Consider the following 19,965-nt stretch of genomic DNA (forward strand, 5'->3'; position numbering starts at 1 on the left):
ATTTGCTACATACGAGTCTACACTTCCACCAGAAAAAAGGTAAGGGCACAAATACAGAAGTAGGTTAAAAAAACATTAATTATCGGAATCAGTTTTCTGATGTGCAGACTTTGAATTTATCGTATCTGTTCTGTAATGTTCTCTGTAATATTCTCCATAATATTCTGTAAATTTCTCCCATGAACACTCCTATGAAACTCATTCATTAGTGTATTAGGAAAATGCAAACACAGTTGAAGTGAAGTGAGTTCTGTACTCTGTGGAAATATTTGGAGTAGTTACCTAGCATTAATAACATGTACCATGGTAGCAAAAATGACAAAAAAGACCGAAAAATATTTTATGCTTTTTTTTTTTTTAAACCCCACCCTTTTGTAGAAGCAGCAACACACTCTAAACCTACTCAAAAGGGCAATATTTGTAATAATGAATAACACCTTTTACTAGACTAGACTGACACATTTGGGAGATAGAGGTGTTTGGGCACAAAGGCCTTTCTTCAGGTCTAAAAAAGGAACAGCAGCCTTTAAAGATGAATACAAGCTGAGAATATGCAAGCTGCATATCTCAAGTTGCGTATCTCAGTCCATCTGAGAGAAAAGGTAGCTGGTATTTGTGAAATAGAAGAAGTGCAAAAGGGAAAAGGTGATAAGTATAAGTTGATTTTAATAAACGTGCAAGAGTGGCTGCACTGGGCCACAGCAGAGCTCTACAGCAGAGATGTATTTAAATCAGTATCCTATCTTCAACAACGGCCCGTATGAAAAGAAAGTTCCCATGACTGCGCAGTTGTTCATGTTCTGTTGTCACCTACCACCTTAGACGATCGCAATACTTTACATGCAATAAAGATACTAATTTGAATTTCTACTAGATTGATGATACTTCACATAAAAACAAAGTAATTCTAAGTCCATTTTGATTACAGTTCAAGTTTACAAGTTCAAGAAAGTAATTTTGAAGACTAAAGTAAAATATAGCTCTAGCAGTTTAACTGATAAATACTAACTATCAATGGAATTTCACAATATTAAAGTCTCATACCTTGGTGTTATTTGGCCAGGAGTATTTTATCCTTAATCATGGAATACATTATTAATACCAACATTTAGAATATAACTAAATGTTTGGATTCTGACATACTCAGAATAGGTAGGAAAACAATACAGCAGAAAAAGAACATAGAATTGCCGTGCACTAACATTCTCGAGCCTTGTTAGAAGAGCACCAGAACCACCTAGTGGAATTTTCATTTATTACAATGACTCTAAAATGCCGTCTTGCAAGCAGTATAGCAATACATGCTGCTTTATGGAACAGTTAATATGTGGTATCACCACTGAATCACAGAAGTTAGGGCTGGGGAGACTCCTACTAGGTTTCTGACCCGTCTTCCTGTCATGTAGGGCTATTACGCTATTGTACACCGGTTTTCACCTCATTTAAATGTATCAAAGGGTGATGTTTACACTGCTCATTCTAAGAGACAGTCTTCTAACTTTTCATATGCCAGTAACAATTTTTTCCTTTAATTAATTTAAAAGTGTCTTATGTAATTTTTTTTTTTAATTTGAATACATTACTCTCACACCTTTCTGCTTTTACACTTCAAACCTACGATGTTCTGTCATGTCCCTTCTGTACTCCATAGCAGTATTGGTAACAGTATTAAATTCTTTTACCAATATCTTCTAAATTTGCTTTGTCAGCTATATCTGGTGAGCTTTTTGTTTCTTCTCTCAAGTCCCAGAAGCACATCTTAGTATCTTTCTGGTGATGTGTGCAAAACTGTAAGAAAATGATGCACAGGAATATCAAGGGCAATTTGAAATATGTTTTGATAACGTGTCTTTTTATAACTGTAACAACATATTGAAACGGTTTTGTATTCTAAACTAATCTCAGGAATATGGGCAGGAGTCGGTGATTCTGCATGCATGACTCCTCTGTTTTCACTGAGTAGGAAAGCATAATCAAATTTCATTCCTTCTTTGCCATGTATGTACACATTTTCTAAGAGAGCACCAGAAAAATGTCTGTAAAAGTTTTCTAGGTCTCAAATGTAAAGCAGATGTATTAGTTGAACCTGGGAGACATACAGAGCAAAACTTTCAGCAAGTTTGTTTGATTTAACTACCAAACACAGAATTAATTTTTATTATCTTGCAATGAAGTTTAAAAAGTATGATCTTACATAAAACTTATCCTTAGGAAGTGCACATAGGTTCAAATTTGTAGGCATAGCTGTAAATAGCACAGCCCTTAGAAAATCAGGATCTGTGCTACTTGAATGGGACTTATCTTGCCTGAATAAGAAACACGGGTCCTGGATAGTACACAGGAATTTAAAAAGAGAATCTGAAAATCTCCTTTATATGGGATTATTCTAGACTTTTTCACAAAAAACAGCATGTCAGAAAAATGAGGCTAAAGATGAAGTACTATTTATTTTGGCTACTCTTTGAATACACAACTAACAGTGTGGGTTTAAAAAGATATGGCAAAAATTGTTCTGTTTTGTGATTCAACTGCCATAGAAGTAAATGAGGCACATAGCTGCAGGACTGAAAAAAACCCCAGATGTATGATACATGACTTTCCTAAGGAGTAGGCAGAATTTAGCAGTCTAGTACATCCAGTGGTTGGTAACGATAAAAAGTGTTGGTACACGATGGTGTGCTACAATAACTCTCAGAACATACCAAGACTTCCCAGGATGTTTCCACAAATGAGAAACAGGTTTCTGGGGAAACGGAATTAATCTCAGAAGTTTCAATACTGGGACTTTTCTTTTTTCTTTCTTTCTTCCTCCCACCCCCCACTATAGCTTATTATTTTTCCTGGAAATCACATTTTTAGTCAATAATTTCTATTCTATTTTCTTATGTATGAAGCCACAATCAGGTTTAGAGTGATATTCATCTTATGGAATGTAAATTATCCACAACAGAGACCTCAATCCTCACATAAGTGTCCCTTTAAGTCAGCAGCGAGAAATAGGCACCTTTAAGGCATGACTCATCTGATATAATTTAAGCATTTGCTTTAGGACAGGATGAATCATATAAAAGAAATGACTGCATATCTTCAATGATTATAGCAAGAATCTAGACATGTATCTCCTATGACTATGTCTGAGTCGTAAATATGAATTTCACTGGCATAGCCAGCAACTGAAATTTTATCCCTTCATAGGTCCCTCTTCTGCTATACAGGTCAAAGAAAACACTAATGACTTCTTTCCAATGGTCTGAAATTTCAAGTGATCACCTAGCTGCATGAAATATATTTTCAGGATGATACTTTTTTTATACATTATCCTTTTTAATGTAATTTTAAAAATTGTGTAGATTTTAAAATTTTTAAATTTTGAAAAATAAATGTGAGAAAGAAAGTTGAATTTCCTTTTCAAAACTGTGATGAAAAATAGTTTCTTAAGCCAATTTGTTCCTTTGCTTTAGCAGAAATAAAATAATCTGGAAAGTTCCCAGTATATCCCATGACTGAGTACCGTAGCACCAATTGTTGCAAGGAACTTAAAAAATTAACACACATATATGAAAAGCATAGGCTTTTCCAACAATGCAATGTCTTGCTACGCTTCCACCCACTTAATGACTGGAATATGTAAAAAGGCTAATTAATACAATGCGCAGATGAAAGACATAGTTGTGAATTGTGCCCAACATCGCCCTTTTTTTGGCATAATTTAGTAGAGATGTGCCTTAAAACCCTTTTTGGAAACTTGAAGCATTTTGGGAACGGCTGGTTAGATGATGCACTCTAAAATACTGAACAATGTAACTGAGGTTCCTTCTGTTTACCCATGAGGAGAGAGAGACTGGTTGGGTCAAAACACTGTGAGAATGTCATTGGTCTGGTTTTGTATTGCTCCTGCTGTAATACCGCATGAAGGCTGGCAAAGGAAAGTCTTAAAAAACAAAACCCAGTGGAGGGAGGACATCAGCAAGTTAAACATAATACAAGAAGCAGACTGGATAAGTATACATTAAATTATATTACCCTATTCGATGATTGTGTAATGCTTGGTTTTTTATGTTACTTATGTACACAGCTTTGCTTATCACCTATACACCTCCAGGTACCTTGCCGCAACAGTCACTTCAGTTCATACATTTAAAATGCTGTCAAGAGCCCCATGGCAAACAATGCGCTGAATAAACATGCAGGGTTACTACAACATCAATAACTTTTTATGAGGAGATACAGAAGATCTCCAGAACTTTACACACTCACATGCACAGACACACAACGACGTATGTACCGCCAAGCCAAGAGGTTTTCAGCTGTTTGCAAGACATCTTTGGTGAAAACACTGAAGATACAAAACCTCCAGATATGTCCCAGAATGTACATTGTACTGACCAGTGCTTGTTCTTTATGCACCATTACACCTTACTTTCAGCATGTCAGCTAAACAGGATTAGGAACTCAGGTGGGAAACTCACAGTGAGAGCAAACAGAGCTCCAAAACATTTTCATGGAAACTGCCCTTGAGATAAAAAGGATGAAGCAGAAAACAAAATGAACAATAAAAGGAATTAATTCCACATGGTATTTTTCAAAGCCAAGTGTCAGCTAGCTTCTGAAATAAATAAAGTATGCTACATTCTTATTATATTACTAGTTGCATGTAGAAACCGACCGTGGGTATTATCAGTAATACTAATCTCTTTTACAATTTAGTAAAATGATTTGTTATACAGAGATATCTCCTTTACCATATCATCCTACACTCACTTTGACAGATAACTGGGAAAGGTATTCTTTTTTTTTTATTTTTATAATTTTGCCACTTTCAAGACATCAGTAGGACGTGACAAAGATTGAGTACAAGGTTTCAGATATTCAGAATTATGTCTGTTATGATTTTGATGACAGATTTCTGCAGTATCAGTAAACACGTTTCTGACTCTCTTATTCATTTAAACTTACCTTGACATTTTTGCATCAGAAGATTTATATTTCAGACCCTCTAAGTATATTTACTGTCTTGATAATTGCTACATGCACAGTCAAATCATAAATGAGTTACAGGACCAAATAAAATTCTTCACTGCCCTATTAATGGGTCTGCACCAAATTATAAACAGTATCTTCGATTCTCAGAAGAAAAATACAATAGCTCATTGCACACTTACACAGAAAAAAATACTTATGAGAACAAAAGCAAATGGAATGCTAAAATGCTGTTGCTTATGGAAATATAACAAATTGTCAGCAATAAACACAAAATCTCAGCCATTTTGCTTAACAGCACCTCCCGCAAAACAGTGAGGGGGTTTTATCCTTGACATACTGCAATAATCTGTGTTAAATCCCTGGGGAAACGCAGAGAAGATAGCAGGCAGTTTGCTTCTTTTCCTTATCTGAATTCCAGAGACCATTAGAAATCTTAAAGTGAAAAGCTGAAGAACATTATCCAATGCTTTATTTCTTCTATAATATATGACATGTGGTCATCTTTCATATTTTCTGTAAATCACCTATTGTGTAATTGTTTATTAATAACAACAGTAAAAATACCGAAACTATAATTTTAGATCATATTTTAGAGAGTGTTCTAGGAGCTCTCTATCAGTCCATGACGATGATTCCCTGCTGCAAAGAACCAGCAAGCTAATTCGAAGACTAAAGGAATGCAGAGAAAACCTAATTGTGAAAATAATTTTGAATACTTGAAACTCTCTATATAGCTGTGTAGTCATTTGTTTACATTTTAGATAGACATAAAGTAAGGACTTTAACTTAATCTTTTTCTGTTTTATATGATACTTATATACTCTGTGTATGTTACTTCATCGTGTATTTCTAGTCTTTCTTGCTAAGCCCATTAGCATCTAATGGCAGTTGTTTCCCACTCTTGACATCTCATCCTTGCATATAACTCCCTCATCTACTACTAACACTTCTCAGTTCTCAGTTTCCTCTTTCCCACGCTTCAGTTCTACCGAATTTCCAAAACCAACCACTCCATATGCTTAGAGGCATATTAAACTTCTGTCATTTTTTCCTCTCACATTGTCACATCTTATGCTTCTGCTTCCCAGGGAGCCACAAATTAACACAGAAAATGTTCACAGATCAGAGCAGATAACCCAAGATAATGAACTTTTTTTGTGGATGTCATGTACTACTGCTACTGTATACTTTGCTGTTAAAAGCAGGTAAGAAGAATTATTTCTGCTTGCAAAGTGCTGTTCAGCTTCAACAAAAGCAGCAGTGTAGATCTATCACTATTCTTTAATAATGTAAATTTATGAACTAGCCTGGTATTTTGCCATCCATCCTCCTCAGCTGTGGCTTTGATGCTTATCTATTGCTTACATAAATCTTACATAAATTTAACTCATAAGACAGGAAGCACAAACTACCTTGTGTTTGGTTACGTTCACTGAAAACACAGTAGAACCATATTGCGTGTGGGAACACAAATGTTTAAAATACTTAGCTCTGCATAATTCTTGTTCTTTTGCTTTATGTGTGCACGTGCGTGCATACGCATTTCTTTGTGGCTTACTGGAGGGGTAAGTATTTTAAAGGAAGATGTTATGCCTGTGTGTTCCATGTTCAAGCAGATCATGCACGTGGAAGAGGGCATGATGAGAAAACCTGTTTGAAGATAGACACTGCCAGACAGTCATTAGCAGCGCACCTGCAATTACCCAATATGTTCATTATTGAATTTCTTGTCTTAAATGCTAGCATGGAGTCTAGACCCTGAGAAAATCAGGATGGCCGGGAGCTTGGGCTGACCACAAGAATCATAAAAATTGCTATTTGGAGAACTGATGTGTGTCCTTTCCTGATGAGTGTGTTCATGTAACCTGGTTCTGGCTCAGAAAAGTTCTGTTCCAGCTTTCAATACCTGAACAAAAGTATAAGTAAGGTCTAATTATATTTTTTCCAGTAGCTGCTGTCATTACTGCATCTGAATCAGGTGCTTAATTCATCGATAAAACATTGTAAGAGATTTTGAAACTGACTTTCTGTTTTGAACTCCATAAAACTACAAAGATCTCTCATTTTCAAATAACAGAGTAACGGATTTGCAACAGCTATATTGTAATTCATTACCTGAATACCATTTTGAATATCATTGCACACAGAAACATGTTTAACTGGATTTTCTCAAATTATTTTCCAAATTATGGCAGTGAATTAAAATCCATACAACATACTACTTTTGGATGAATACTGCATTTTTAAGATCTCTACATTCTATGAAGAACATTCTTTAAAATAAGCAATGAATAAGAAAAAGTACAAACTGAGGTAGGAATATAAATCAGGAGTTAAATGTACATAACCTTGCAATGACTTGATCATTATGAAAGGGATCACAAATACTTGCCAATAACTATTTCAAGGGTGTAAACATTGGAGCTGCCAATGTGTTATTTACATCTGTAGAAAATTGATAACTGGAGATAATGGTATGTAATTTTGAAATAATACAGACCGAATATGAAAGGCTTCTCGGCACCACCAGCTATTAGACTTTTGAATTGCCCTTTATGGAAAGTGACTGAAACCTTATTCCTTTGAAAGTTAAGCCCAACGAAGGACAAAATCCTTGAAGATGATTTTAAGGACTCAAGCCCTGTCAGCTGTAGGCTGCGATAGAACCTTTTATAGCTAAGCAAATACTTCCCTTCCCCTCATCTTTATCGTGTTGAAAAATTCTGACCTTACTTCTATTAATAATCTCGGTATAATACTTTCCACTCTTTTTTGAAATCCAGGACTGCGTCTGTATGGTACAAATGCAGTGGATTGCAGGGATATCCAAGCTAGCTCTGAACAATGTGAGAAGGGAGAACCAGGCAGAAGACCCAGGATAATGCTGCTGTCCTATTTCTGGCACATTAATCACTCTGATAGGTCTATATGGCACAGCACTGCATTTGCTCTTACACCTGAGAATGCTAACAAAATCTGCTGTACAGGGAAAATGTTTCGAAAATGTTTCTGATCTTCAACATCCTTATAGCTAAAATGACTGCCATTCAGTTCTCTTTAACTATTAAAACCAGTCGTGAACAGAAAACAAATGATGCTAGTCAAGATCTGATACACTTTTGGGTATTTTTATTGGAAATATCAACTCCTCACAAAATCCTATAAAGCAATGTAGAAGCAGAAAAATAAAGATTTTAAAATATTTTAAAGAGGAATGATTTCTCCTTTTCACACTGCTGAATGGGAGAGTTAGTTGAAAAACACAGAATTCTTTTAAAAGCATCAAAATAGTACTGCAGTCCTTGAAAATGTTATGTAATAAATTCTGCAGCTTTATTTCTTTGCAAGCAGGGGATACTTCCTTATGATTTTTATCACTACAAATTTTCTTCAAAGTAGAGGAAGAAGTATTGCATTACAAACAATAACATCACTGTGTTCGTTGGCTTTTATCTACCACAAACTTCAAGTATTTTACGTTGACCTTCAATCAACATAATCTGTTTTTCAATGCCATAAGCTAGAACTATGAGAGACACGGTTTGGGGACAGCAAATGCAAACGTTCAAAACAATCAATCTATTCCAGCAAAACTAGCACAAATATTGCCTGGAAAACAAAATTTAAATACTCAAACTTATTTTAGAGGGACTACCTTGACTAAAATCTACAATTATTATTGTAATGAAGGGTGTTATCCTAAGACTGCATGTTTAGGAGACCAAATTCAAAATAGGACGTGTCTAAAATTTCTAAATGAATATCAGATTAAAGGTTCTGAAAAATGATATTGTTTTAAAATAGAAATCAAATTTTCTTGCAGGCTCACCAACACTGAAAAGGTTAAGCTGGTAAAATATAACTCCTTATGCAGGGCTCTTGTAAGCTACTGAAAGCAGAACAAGTTGTTGCCTAGGACAACAAAATATTTAGTGACTATTTATCTGTTTTTGTAGAGAACTTGTGGGCTGTGAAGAGAGGTTATTTTCTAGCTTTTTTAAAAAGAATAAGAAGTCTTGGGTTGGGCTGCTTCTGCTGTACTCCCTGAAAAGGAGATAACATTCTGAAACTTGAAATATGAACCTTCTTATAGAACACTGAGATTTTAGACAGAAAATCAGACGATAAGGCAATTTATTTGCTGCCTGAATGGAGGGAGATTTTGTTAGGATACTTCAGAGACGGTACCCTCTCTGGCACTAGGCAGAGTAGGTTGCTTTAATAAAAAAATTATCTTGCATTATAAATCAATCATTTGTGCTACCTAGTGTGTTACAGGACAAGAAAATGATCCTGCAGGTGGAACACAATAGGTGCTAAAATTGCTCAGCTTTGATTATTAGTGCTAAAAATTGCTGCCAATCACTACCTGATTATAATTTGTTTTGAAGAGAGCGTGGGGCAGAGGGAAAGAAAAAAGAGAAAAAGCGAGACGGAAAAAAAGCTCTGGTTTTAAGTATTCTAATATAAGAACAAAGATTTACCTCAAAAAAGAGGTAAAAGTGATTGTTACAAAAATTACATCTTTTTGATATGACTGAAATCCTTACATTTAAAAATAAATGCAGGAAATGGGAAACATTAAAAGAAATCTGCAAATTTCAATGGCTAGATTTACTGATCAAACATGGTTATTTTACTATCCCTTTTTAATCAGAAAACAATATTTTTTATTATTGCCATAATATAAGGAAATAGAAATATAGAATTAGGGAAATTATTTCAAAATACTTACATAATCTCTTCTATTTAAATAACCTCTAGTGCAAAATGACACCAGATGGATTACAAAAGAATCATACCACCAAAAAATAAATGCTGTGAAAATGTCCACAATGCAAATGCTTTCTCTTTCTTTCTTTACCATGTTGTATTGTAAACTGAATAGAGCACTGTATTTGAACTAAAAGAAGTGTTTTTCCTCCCACTTCTCCTGAGTCTGAGCGCTGCCACGATCCAAGGTGGGAGTAGGAAGAGGTAAACAGTAGATGGTTTGCAGAAATTGCCGTGGTTTATGTCATCTCCCGATCGTTTGCAAGTAACAGTATAGACTATTTTGCATGAGGAACAGATGGAAATTGGCACATGAAATCACTCAAAGGCTCTGACATCACTACCTATGCAAAATGTTACATGCAGAAACTATACATAAGAGTTAAACACGTTACAATAATGGCACATGGATTTGTTGAGGATAAAGGGTTTCCAACGGGATTTCTAGAAATATCCACCGCAATACAGCATAACAACAATTTCTAAACAATCAGTAACATCCAAAATCATTTAGGAACTGTGTGACTGATGGAGATGCTACCAGCCTTCAAAGGAGAAACAATCTGACTGCAGAAAGAATCATTTTCAAATGCAAGAGCCAATGAAGCAAATTTACTATATGACAGCAATTGGTACGTATTTCATTCTTGCAAAAGAAACAAAGATCAGCATTATTAAAACCCTTCTGAGAACTCTATGGGTGCCCTGGATGAACAAAATCTACGCAACTATTGTGTATGGGAAAAAAATTGCTATTTGTATAATATCTCATAACTTTTTTGTACATGCAATGAACCTACTGATCCCATTTCAAAGGGAATTAGAGTAATTTCCAGAGTTATCCTTTGTATTCACAACTGTAGAAGCTAACACATTAATGTAATCTCATTTGCAGCATTGTTCTACTAATATAGGAGCAACTGAGCAAATCCATATACGTCTTACCTCATGAAGAAATAATGCATCATGATGAAAGCTATTCAGTTCCAGACCCATCTTTGAAGTATTTGATTTGAAATATATAAGCAACTCTCCTGCTGTCAAAAAACTGCTTAATACTTGGTCCTATTATTTATGTTAATTAGGATAGTTTTGCAAACACATGAGCAAGGAAATTGAATGGATATTTATAGTTTTCTTCGTATTTCCTCACTTGAGGTTGAGCATTATCCATTTCAAAATTGTATTTAGCATAAAAAACACCTCAAATGTAGTATAAAATATTTTCTTAAATGTCTTAATGCATCCTGTACAGAGATTACTGCTTTACTGATGAGTGAGAAGAGAACCCTGCCACTCATTAGAGAACTAATGAGTGGCAGAGAACTTTAAAGATTCCCATAAAACTTTCAAAGGCTAGATACATCTGTTCCTCAGTGGGGCATTTGTTTTTGCAGGATTTCAGAGAGTTTCTCAAGCATTTTATGCTACTTTGAAACACAAGACTTCTGGTTTTGCACCAGTACATCAACATGATTGTCTCTACAGAAGTGGCATTTGCATTTGAAGCGTGATAGTCCATCATTTACCTTGCTGGAGAATTCTTTACTTTCAATTATATATATATTTTATATATAAATAAATACATACACACCTATGTGTGTGTGCACATTGGTTCACATAAATTAATTTCAAGTATTTTCTTAATCAAGTACACTAGTAATATATTCCTGAATGTTTGGAAAGAGTGAACAAAGAAAAAGTCATACAGAGAATTTTCTACACTCAACAACTGCAGAAGTTATTTTTAATAACAAAATACCTAGTAAGTTGAGATCCCACAGCCTATTGCTAATGCAGACTCACAGTCTTGAAAGCTCTTCTGATTATCAAAATTGTTGGAGCCATTTAGAAAGCATCTGCAGGAAGAGCTATGGGCATCTTTATCAGTCAGCATATCAGAAAAGACTGTGGCTCCAAGCACTCTTAATTCTTTTCAGTGATCTGAAATCTAGCACAGGGCTCTGAGGTAGAGAGGAAAAGGAACAGGAATTGTAGATCTGCAGTCACAATGTCTGAGAATATGTTATTGAGATGTAATGTTTCATTCCTCTTCAAGAACTGCCTCTGCAGAGTGGCACGCTTGGGAAATTAAGTAATAACAAGACAAGAAGAGTCGCAGAGTAATTTGTCAAACAGAATCCAAAGGACAGCCCTCCTAAGAAAAAAGGTACCTTTTCATGCTATAGAGCATGGGAAATTAAGCTGTCAAGTGAGCACCGTACAAAAATCCATCCATTTGGTGTGTATTACCCAATCAAGCTGTGGACTTGCTATCTGCTTTGCTGGTGTAGATGGGGAGGCTGCTAAGTGAGACACTAACCTGGTCAAGGAATCTGAACACAGTATGTGGTCCATTTTTAAGTTCTTTAAGCAGAGACTACAAGTTGTACTGAGATTGCAGCTGCATTAGTTGGCTGAGGCCTCATGAAAGCTTTGAGAACTAGGTTCAATGCAGTGGTTGCTATTCCTTACAGCTATAGGCTCAAGCTAAATATGTATAAAGCAGTTCTGACTTTGAAATTAGACATGTACAGCTGGCACTCTGCGTATTGGAGCTGTGCAGAGGACGAGAAAGATACCGAGCAAAGATTTCTCAAAATATGGAATGGCTAAATGGTCTAAGACTCTCCAGTTTGCAAATGAGATGACTGAAAGGAGAAATGATACAAGTGTGCAAAATGAACCATAGCACAGAAAAGATAAATAGAGAAGGAATTGAAGAATGAACTTGCTGAATTGCTAGCAACGATGTGCAACTTTTCCCTTAAAACCTTCTTGTTTTCTGAAGGACTGGAGGGTGACAAAGTTGATAGCAATTTTTGAAAAGGGTTCATGGAAAATTCATGGAAATACTGGCCTCTAAGCCTGTCCCAGGCAAATTAGTAGGAATTCAGTAATGCATACTAGTAGTGGACACACAGGTAAATACAACCAGGAAGACAAAGTGACTGCATGTAAAGTCACCTCATATCTCAAAAGCCTACTAGAGTTCTTTGAAACAGTCAAAAAGTATGTTGATGAGGTTGCTGATCTGCTTGTTTGCCTGTTCTGAAGTATTTTGATGAAGCCACTCTTAAAAAGCTTTCAAGAAAAAAAACAAACAAAAAACAACAGTCATGGCATTAAGCCATAAGAAGTTCTTTCATAGATAAATACGTGGTTAAACCATGAAATTGTAGGAGAAAATGCAGTTTTCACCATGGAAAAAGGTTCTTAGTGAATTTCTGAAGTGGTTTGTGAATGGACCTCTGTTGTTCAATATATTTATAAATTCCATAGGAAAGAAGACTAGCAGTAAAATCACAAAACTTGATGATGATAATAACTCATTCAAGGTTAGAAAGACAAGGACCAGTTGGGAAGAACTTGCCCAATTCCAGAAGTCCCTTAGCTGAAAATTATTAATGACTAGAAGAATGCTATGCCAATAGTTCATAATATGCTTGTCCTATCCATGTAGCCTTCCCTGGACATCTGTTTATAGACCTCACAGTGGGTTAGGTAGAGCCTTTGATCTGTTTCAGTATGGCCATTTTCATGCTCTCTCATTCCTACAGTACAAAACCTAGTGGACTGCAGTGAAATGATCATGTAGCAGCCTTTAATATAACTAAAGAATCACACCTTTTCACACAGTATATGATTAAATTGAATTGTGAAACTTGTTGATGGTGGTGTAGAGGGTCCAAAATATTTAGTTATAAACTTAGGGAAGGCAGTCCATTGGTAGCTAATTTTTTTCTCTCTAGTATCTTTGATCTGATCCTGAACAGCAATCATTATACCCTCATGTAAACCAGGAATGCAATTTGTGAGAGACAGTCTCAAGAACACTTCCACAACAGCTCAAAATCTGGACAGTAATTGAGTTTAAGAAACCATTTGGTAAACATCAATTTTACAAGAATTTTACAATCATCAATTTTACATCTGAAAGATGGATGTACAAAAATAGAAGAAGCTCGCAGTGCAGGATGAACTAATTGGGAAGAAATGCAAACCAGGCCACTTACATGTAACCCTCCTCCCAGGAGTTCAGCTATCTGTGATACAAGGCCTACTTTCAGTACAGCGCAGCTGCGCGATCGTTCTCAGTTTTCTTCTGAGAAAATTGCAAGGGCGTGAGAAGGAGCTGTGAGAGAATGCACAGGCTGGAAGCATGCGAGATAAGAAAGGTAAAGTTGCAGACATAAGTAAGATTGGTGAGACAGGGGAAACTGGCACCTTAAGGATAACAACACTCACATGAAAAGGTATAAAATCCCAAGGAAAAAAAAAGGGAAATCGGAAGACAGCAACATCATAGATCAGCCTGCTCCAGGGAGCAACGGAGGCCAGCCCTCTCCCACCTGAATGATGACTACTTGCCCGGTAGACTTAGTGACTCATTTGGTGGGGGTTGATTTAATGCCTAGTTCATTAGCCTTACAATGTATTGTGTGTGTTAGATGATAAATAACTTGCTTTGTGCTTTTAAGCTGTTTATATCTTGCCTGAAGAATCTCTTTGGTAAAAGTTCCCTGAAGAGAGTGACTCCCCGAGGGGGAGGGTTATGTAAGTAATCCAGAATAACAGGCAAGAATAATATGATTAGTCATGTAGAAGAGCATTTATGCTTTAAAGCACAGGTGCACACTTTAGATGGGTTAGGGGATTTCAGAACATAGTGGACTTTTTTTTTCAGCAGATTATATATATTTCAGAAAAGTTCCACATAGCTACGGCATCGAATAAATGATATCTGAATCTGAGTACAGAATCTAACCTCTCTACTGAGCCAAGAAACCTGGAAGACAAACCCAGAAGTGCTGGGAAGGCCAATGCTGGGAGAAAGCACTCTGAATACTTACAATCCCAGGATAAGGAAATTAGAACAATACTTCCCAGGAAGCACATACCTGAGAAAATAACAAAGTAAATGGATCTGGGAAAATTATTTATTTAAATGACAAATTAATTAGTGAAACAGAATCTAAATTTCAAAGTCTGGCTTGTTGAAAAGGACTGGGAATGCTGGTGAGACCTCACTAGAAAGACAAATGAATAACTTTTAAAATTACTCTTATGATTCAAATGTTTTAAGTAATCGCTGCTTGACTGTGCTTGAAAAAACACACACACACACTATATATGCATAAAAGTCTGAAAGAAACTAGCATGTAAGTTAGAGTAGACATTACCTTGCTGGAATAATTTGCAATGAATTGTAGAAGCTATGTATTAGATTTGTTTCTTAATGCCAATGAGGGAAGCTGAGGGAAGATGGCCTTTACCACCAGCGTCTCAGATCTTCTTGCTCTCTCAGATGCTTGGCATTCTCCTTGTAGGTTTTTATGTCTGTCTTGTATCGAGGGGCCCAAAACCAAACACAGTAGTTGAGGGGCAGCCTCACAAGTGCTGAGTACAAGGGGACAATCACGTCCCTAGTCCTGCTGACCACACTATTTCTGATACAAGCCAGGATGCTGTTGGCCACCTCGGCCACCTGGGCACACTGCCAGCTCATATTCAGCCAGTTATTGACCAACACCCCCAGGTCCTTTTCCGCCAGGCAGCTTTCCAGCCACTCATCCCCAAGGCTGTAGCGCTGCATGGGGTTGTTGTGACCCAAGTGCAGGACCTGGCACTGAGCCTTGCTGAACCTCGTACAATTGACCTCGGTCCATCAATCCAGCCTGTCCAGATCCCTCTGTAGAGCCTTCCCACCCTCAAGCAGATCAGCACTCATACTAAAGCTAATCTTGTAGCATCTCTGTATGTAAGTAGGGAAAGACAAGCAATCGAGATAATTAACCATAATTTAACCACCTTGAATCATCCTATGCATGATCCTTTCTTTTGCCGTCCTTTATTGTTTATAAAGGGAATTTAGGGAGGCTAGCTTCATTCAGCTGCAGGGAGATTTTCAGAACATGCTTTTTGTTTTTCAAAAAATGAACTTTTTGCTTTAATAACTTAAATGAATGGATTTATGCCCTGATGTAGAAGAAAAGTATCTTGGTCAGCATCATACATGGAAATTCAGAGGCATGTGATAGGTAAAATTCACAATAGTATATTGAGATGCATTATGATAAAGGATGACCTTATCACTAGTTTCAATCTGGGAAAAAAAAATCTAAAACTTCATGGACTTAATCCATAGGCACGTTAAATTGATGATCACAAAAAATGTAGAAAAAAAATAATAAAGAATTTTCATTTAAGATGTAAAGACGGGCTTGTGAAAAATTACATGTCCCCTTCTCTCCCCTGTCCTTTCAGCTATGCTAGTTTACCTAACAGAAGATATTATCTCTACCTTCAAATCTGTTTCTCCTCCTCCAGAAGCCATAGATGATTTCCCAATGGCTTAATGGAAAGAAGTACCAAATATAAACTAAGGGATTCATTGCACCAAAGCACGAATGGCTTTTATGTCAAATTCAGTGGCTGCAACTGTTTAAACTGACGGCTAAAATGAAAAAGTTATCGTATCTGTAGCCCTTGATACGTTTTTACTGCGTATTTTGCGTAAGTGCAAATGAAACTTCATGCTCCATCTACAACTCAAGCACCAAGAACCACCAAGCCAAGGGTACTCTGAATTCTTTTCAGGGTATTCAGTCTATTTTTTCCTCATATTTTTCAAGCACCTGGATTCTGACCTACTCAAGTCAGGAGCCCTATTCCAGAATTAGTGGCTTTGACCTTTGTGCATTCCTTTATGAAAAACTTTCTGTAATAAGCCCTTGTTTGACATCGCCTGAATGGGAAGTGAGACCTTTGAAATCGATTTCAGACAGCTGGCCAGAGATAAGTATCTTGTTCTGCCAGGCTGCACAATGCTTCAAACCAATTTCTTGTCTATTCCTGAAAGATTCCCCTCAATTGAAACAGAAAAATAACAGTAAATACTTTTCTAAGCTACAGATTTTCTCAGTGAACATTATTTCATTACAGTTAGCTACTGCTGATTGGTGGAAATTAAATATATACTGACTGGAATAAAATAGAAATTCTGAGAATGTAGAACTGGTTTATTTACTATGCTCTTGAACAACATAATCCAATAATATATCAGGTGGGAGACCTTTTTATCTCTATAGGTATCTATATACACACAAATATGAAAACAACTGTTTAACAGCTTCTTTTTGCCACTCATGGCAAAAGAGAATGTTTTCCCAAGAAGTACAGGCCTTAAATGAGAACATGTTGTTAAGCTGTAAAGTTAGAGGGATATATACTGGTCTGGTTTATACTAATTTTACAGAAATGTATTCCTGTTAACTTCAGGTACTTCCCTTTTCATCAGTTTATGCAAGTTTGGAATTAAACCACAAGCCTTTAATGAGGTTTTAATGATCCACTTGGGGGAGCTAAAGGGTAATTTGTTTCCGAATTGATTATGGCAAAGTTTGGGATGCAAAATTAAGTTGCAGAAGACAACATGAGCAGAGACTTCCACTTTTTTCAACTCAGTGCTGGGTGTTAATCTATAATAGCTTCTGGAGCAAAGGGTCCCCAGTTATTAAAATTCCAGCCACTTACAGAAAAAAGACTCACAGTTATAAATAGCTTTGCAGCAGACATCCATAATAGCATCAATCATATCCTGACTTCACTTATACACCTACAACATACATTGAAGGCAACAGACATACATGTAAGGCAGTTTGGTCCTTAATCTTACTCTACATTTTTGTGCTAATTAACATTAACTGTAATGTGACAGCAAGAAAAGATATGCGACAGTTTTGTTGTGCAGTTAATATGAAATACCTCCTTTTTTTTTCTTTTTTTTCTCTTTTCTTTAGATGCTCTTCTTGGGCTATACCTGCTTGTGCCTCATGCACCAGTTACTATGTTGAAACACAGCTTTGCACCATCGTTATGTTCTCCATTTCTCCAGCCTGGGACACACTGGGAACTGTTTCCCAGTATAAAGCTATATCAGCTGCTCTATCTTATGCTTGATTGCCTATGGTTACTGGTAGCCCTTTGATGTTCTCGGAGTTAGGCACTAATTATGAGGCACAGCTGTAGTATCTCTTATATTGGAAGGAAGAGCGTAGCCAATAAAATATGATATCAGGCTTTTCTCCATGTAAGACTTACCCTAAAGTTCAGATAAACTGACAATACAGTTCATTGCAAAAAGCCACAGCAGATCCAAAGCTATAATCATCTATCTTTTATAAAAGGAAAAACCTCAGTCTCAGACACATAACTTACATGAAAATTCCACTGGCAAAGCTGTACTGTCAATGTCTTCACTGTAACAGTACAAAATTCATTTCATTCCAAATTTCTCTGCAGTGCAGTCCACATTAAAGTTTATGGTTGCCCATATGTGGGCATCTAATTTAACTGACTCATGTAAATAAAGTTTCAAGCAAAAGTGACTATATTTAAGATTTCCTTATTTTATGTTTAATCTAGCCAGAACACATGGAAAAAGTAAACTGCAAGTATCTTTACAAGAAGTACTGTTGTAAGGCACTTTAAAAGCAAAGACTTATGCTGTGTGGCTATAAACTACCAAAATATATTTTTAAATGTCATTCAGCATCCTGAAGCGGTGACACAATCATGCTGATTGAACACCACACTAAAGACAATGGCAAAGCAAATGGAAGCGAAGGGTAGTCAACCCAGGTATAGGCAGGAAAGCTGTAATCATTAACAGTACTTGATGACAGTATTTGTAGTGCAATTTGCTTTTGTGCTTTCTCTTGGCTATGTAAAGGCAAGTACTATAATTTATTTAGGAGGAACTACTGCTATAAATTCACCAACTTACATTAATTAATTCAATCTCCCAGATTTTTTTCACAAGGTCCATCGATGTATAGCCATTAATTAGAAAAGATTTGGTATAGTCACCCAGTTCAATGGAATCCAGCCATTCAGCTACAGAGGAGGGGTTGTAGCCATCGTGACCTATCTGCTTCATCTGAAAAACAAGAATGAGTAAGAATTATTGATAATATTCATTAAACATCTTCCAGAACAGCTGACATTTATATTATTTTCTTTGGGTCAGTTATCTTAGCCTCTGATCAACGTTCTTTTAACCATTAGTACAACATGAAAACTTTTTGTGACCAAAAGCACTAATAAAACTTAGTTTTCAATGGATCTTTTTCTTATGTCTGCTTGCCTTTTAAACCAGAGTATACTAAGCCTGTAACATGAGTTCAATTCTTACTAGACGTCAGAGAATCCATAAATGAGGGAAGGCAAAAGAGTGAGAAAGAGATATTATTAATATCCTGACTGCACAAAAATGTCAGATTTGCACCTAAGATTTCACAGAAGGGGAAGAAACTAGACTGAGGAATGGATCTTTTGGTATTGCCTTGGTTATATTATTCCTAATTCATCTCTCCTAGTAGGTTATCTGATATTTTATAATGGTTGAAGCCGCACTGTACTTTTCCGCCCCCAGGGGAGGCTTAAAAAAGTCTCTTTCCTCTACCTGGTCACATTTTCCATGGAACTCCTAGGAATTTATTATATTTTAGATTCCTCTCTGTCTGTAAAGTTGCTTGAGATTAAACAATTGAACTAAATATTATTGGAATGGAATTGACAGGATGACGTACAGACAAGTGCACCACTTGCATTCATACAGCAACACAGGCACAGAAAGCATAATCATGTAAATCTTGTTTTCATAACAAACTAAGAAACACCACTGGCATCTTATTTTTATGAATTTTGTTAAGCAACTAAGAAGTAAAGAACTGTAATTTCTCTTTCACAATTGCCTCTCAGTGACACAAGGGAAGATTTTCAAGCTAGCCATTAAAGATAAAAATGTATAAAGCCTCTACCTGTGCAGCTCGTTATACCATACTGGTTTTATGAATTTTAAAGCAATTTGCAATAGTGGCAGAAGTAGAACAAAGTAGAAAAAAATATGCAATAGCCTCAATTTTCAACAGTATTATACGCATATCATCTTTCTACAGAAGTATAACTATTGCTAACTTGATAATACACTGAACTGGTAAACTGTTAAGAAGTTTACAAGGTTTAGAAACCTTGTGTTTTGCACAGGATCTCCCGACTGTGCAAGACTGACACTGTGCATGGTGAAAGCCAGTTTCCCATTTCTGCCTGCTTATGTATATTCTTACCTTCTGAGAAACAAGGGACGTGTGACCGAAACATAATGCTTTGAGCTTAAGTTTGAAGTGACAAAGTAATTTAAAAAGG

The 19,965-nt window shown here is 36.2% G+C and overlaps 1 protein-coding gene across 11 annotated transcripts in view; it reads right to left on the reverse strand.

The window, feature by feature from the left end:
* The window catches only part of ANKS1B (ankyrin repeat and sterile alpha motif domain containing 1B), a 447,444-nt gene that overhangs the window by 142,689 nt on the left and 284,790 nt on the right, over positions 1–19,965 (reverse strand). For all 11 annotated transcript variants that reach the window (XM_054812812.1, XM_054812811.1, XM_054812807.1 and 8 more), the window contains one exon: positions 18,545–18,697. In XM_054812812.1, the coding sequence (XP_054668787.1) occupies positions 18,545–18,697 (153 nt within the window). The remainder of the gene's footprint in view (positions 1–18,544; positions 18,698–19,965) is intronic.

The sequence above is a fragment of the Grus americana genome, chromosome 1, assembly GCF_028858705.1.
Source record: "Grus americana isolate bGruAme1 chromosome 1, bGruAme1.mat, whole genome shotgun sequence".
NCBI classification, from domain to species: Eukaryota; Metazoa; Chordata; class Aves; order Gruiformes; family Gruidae; genus Grus; species Grus americana.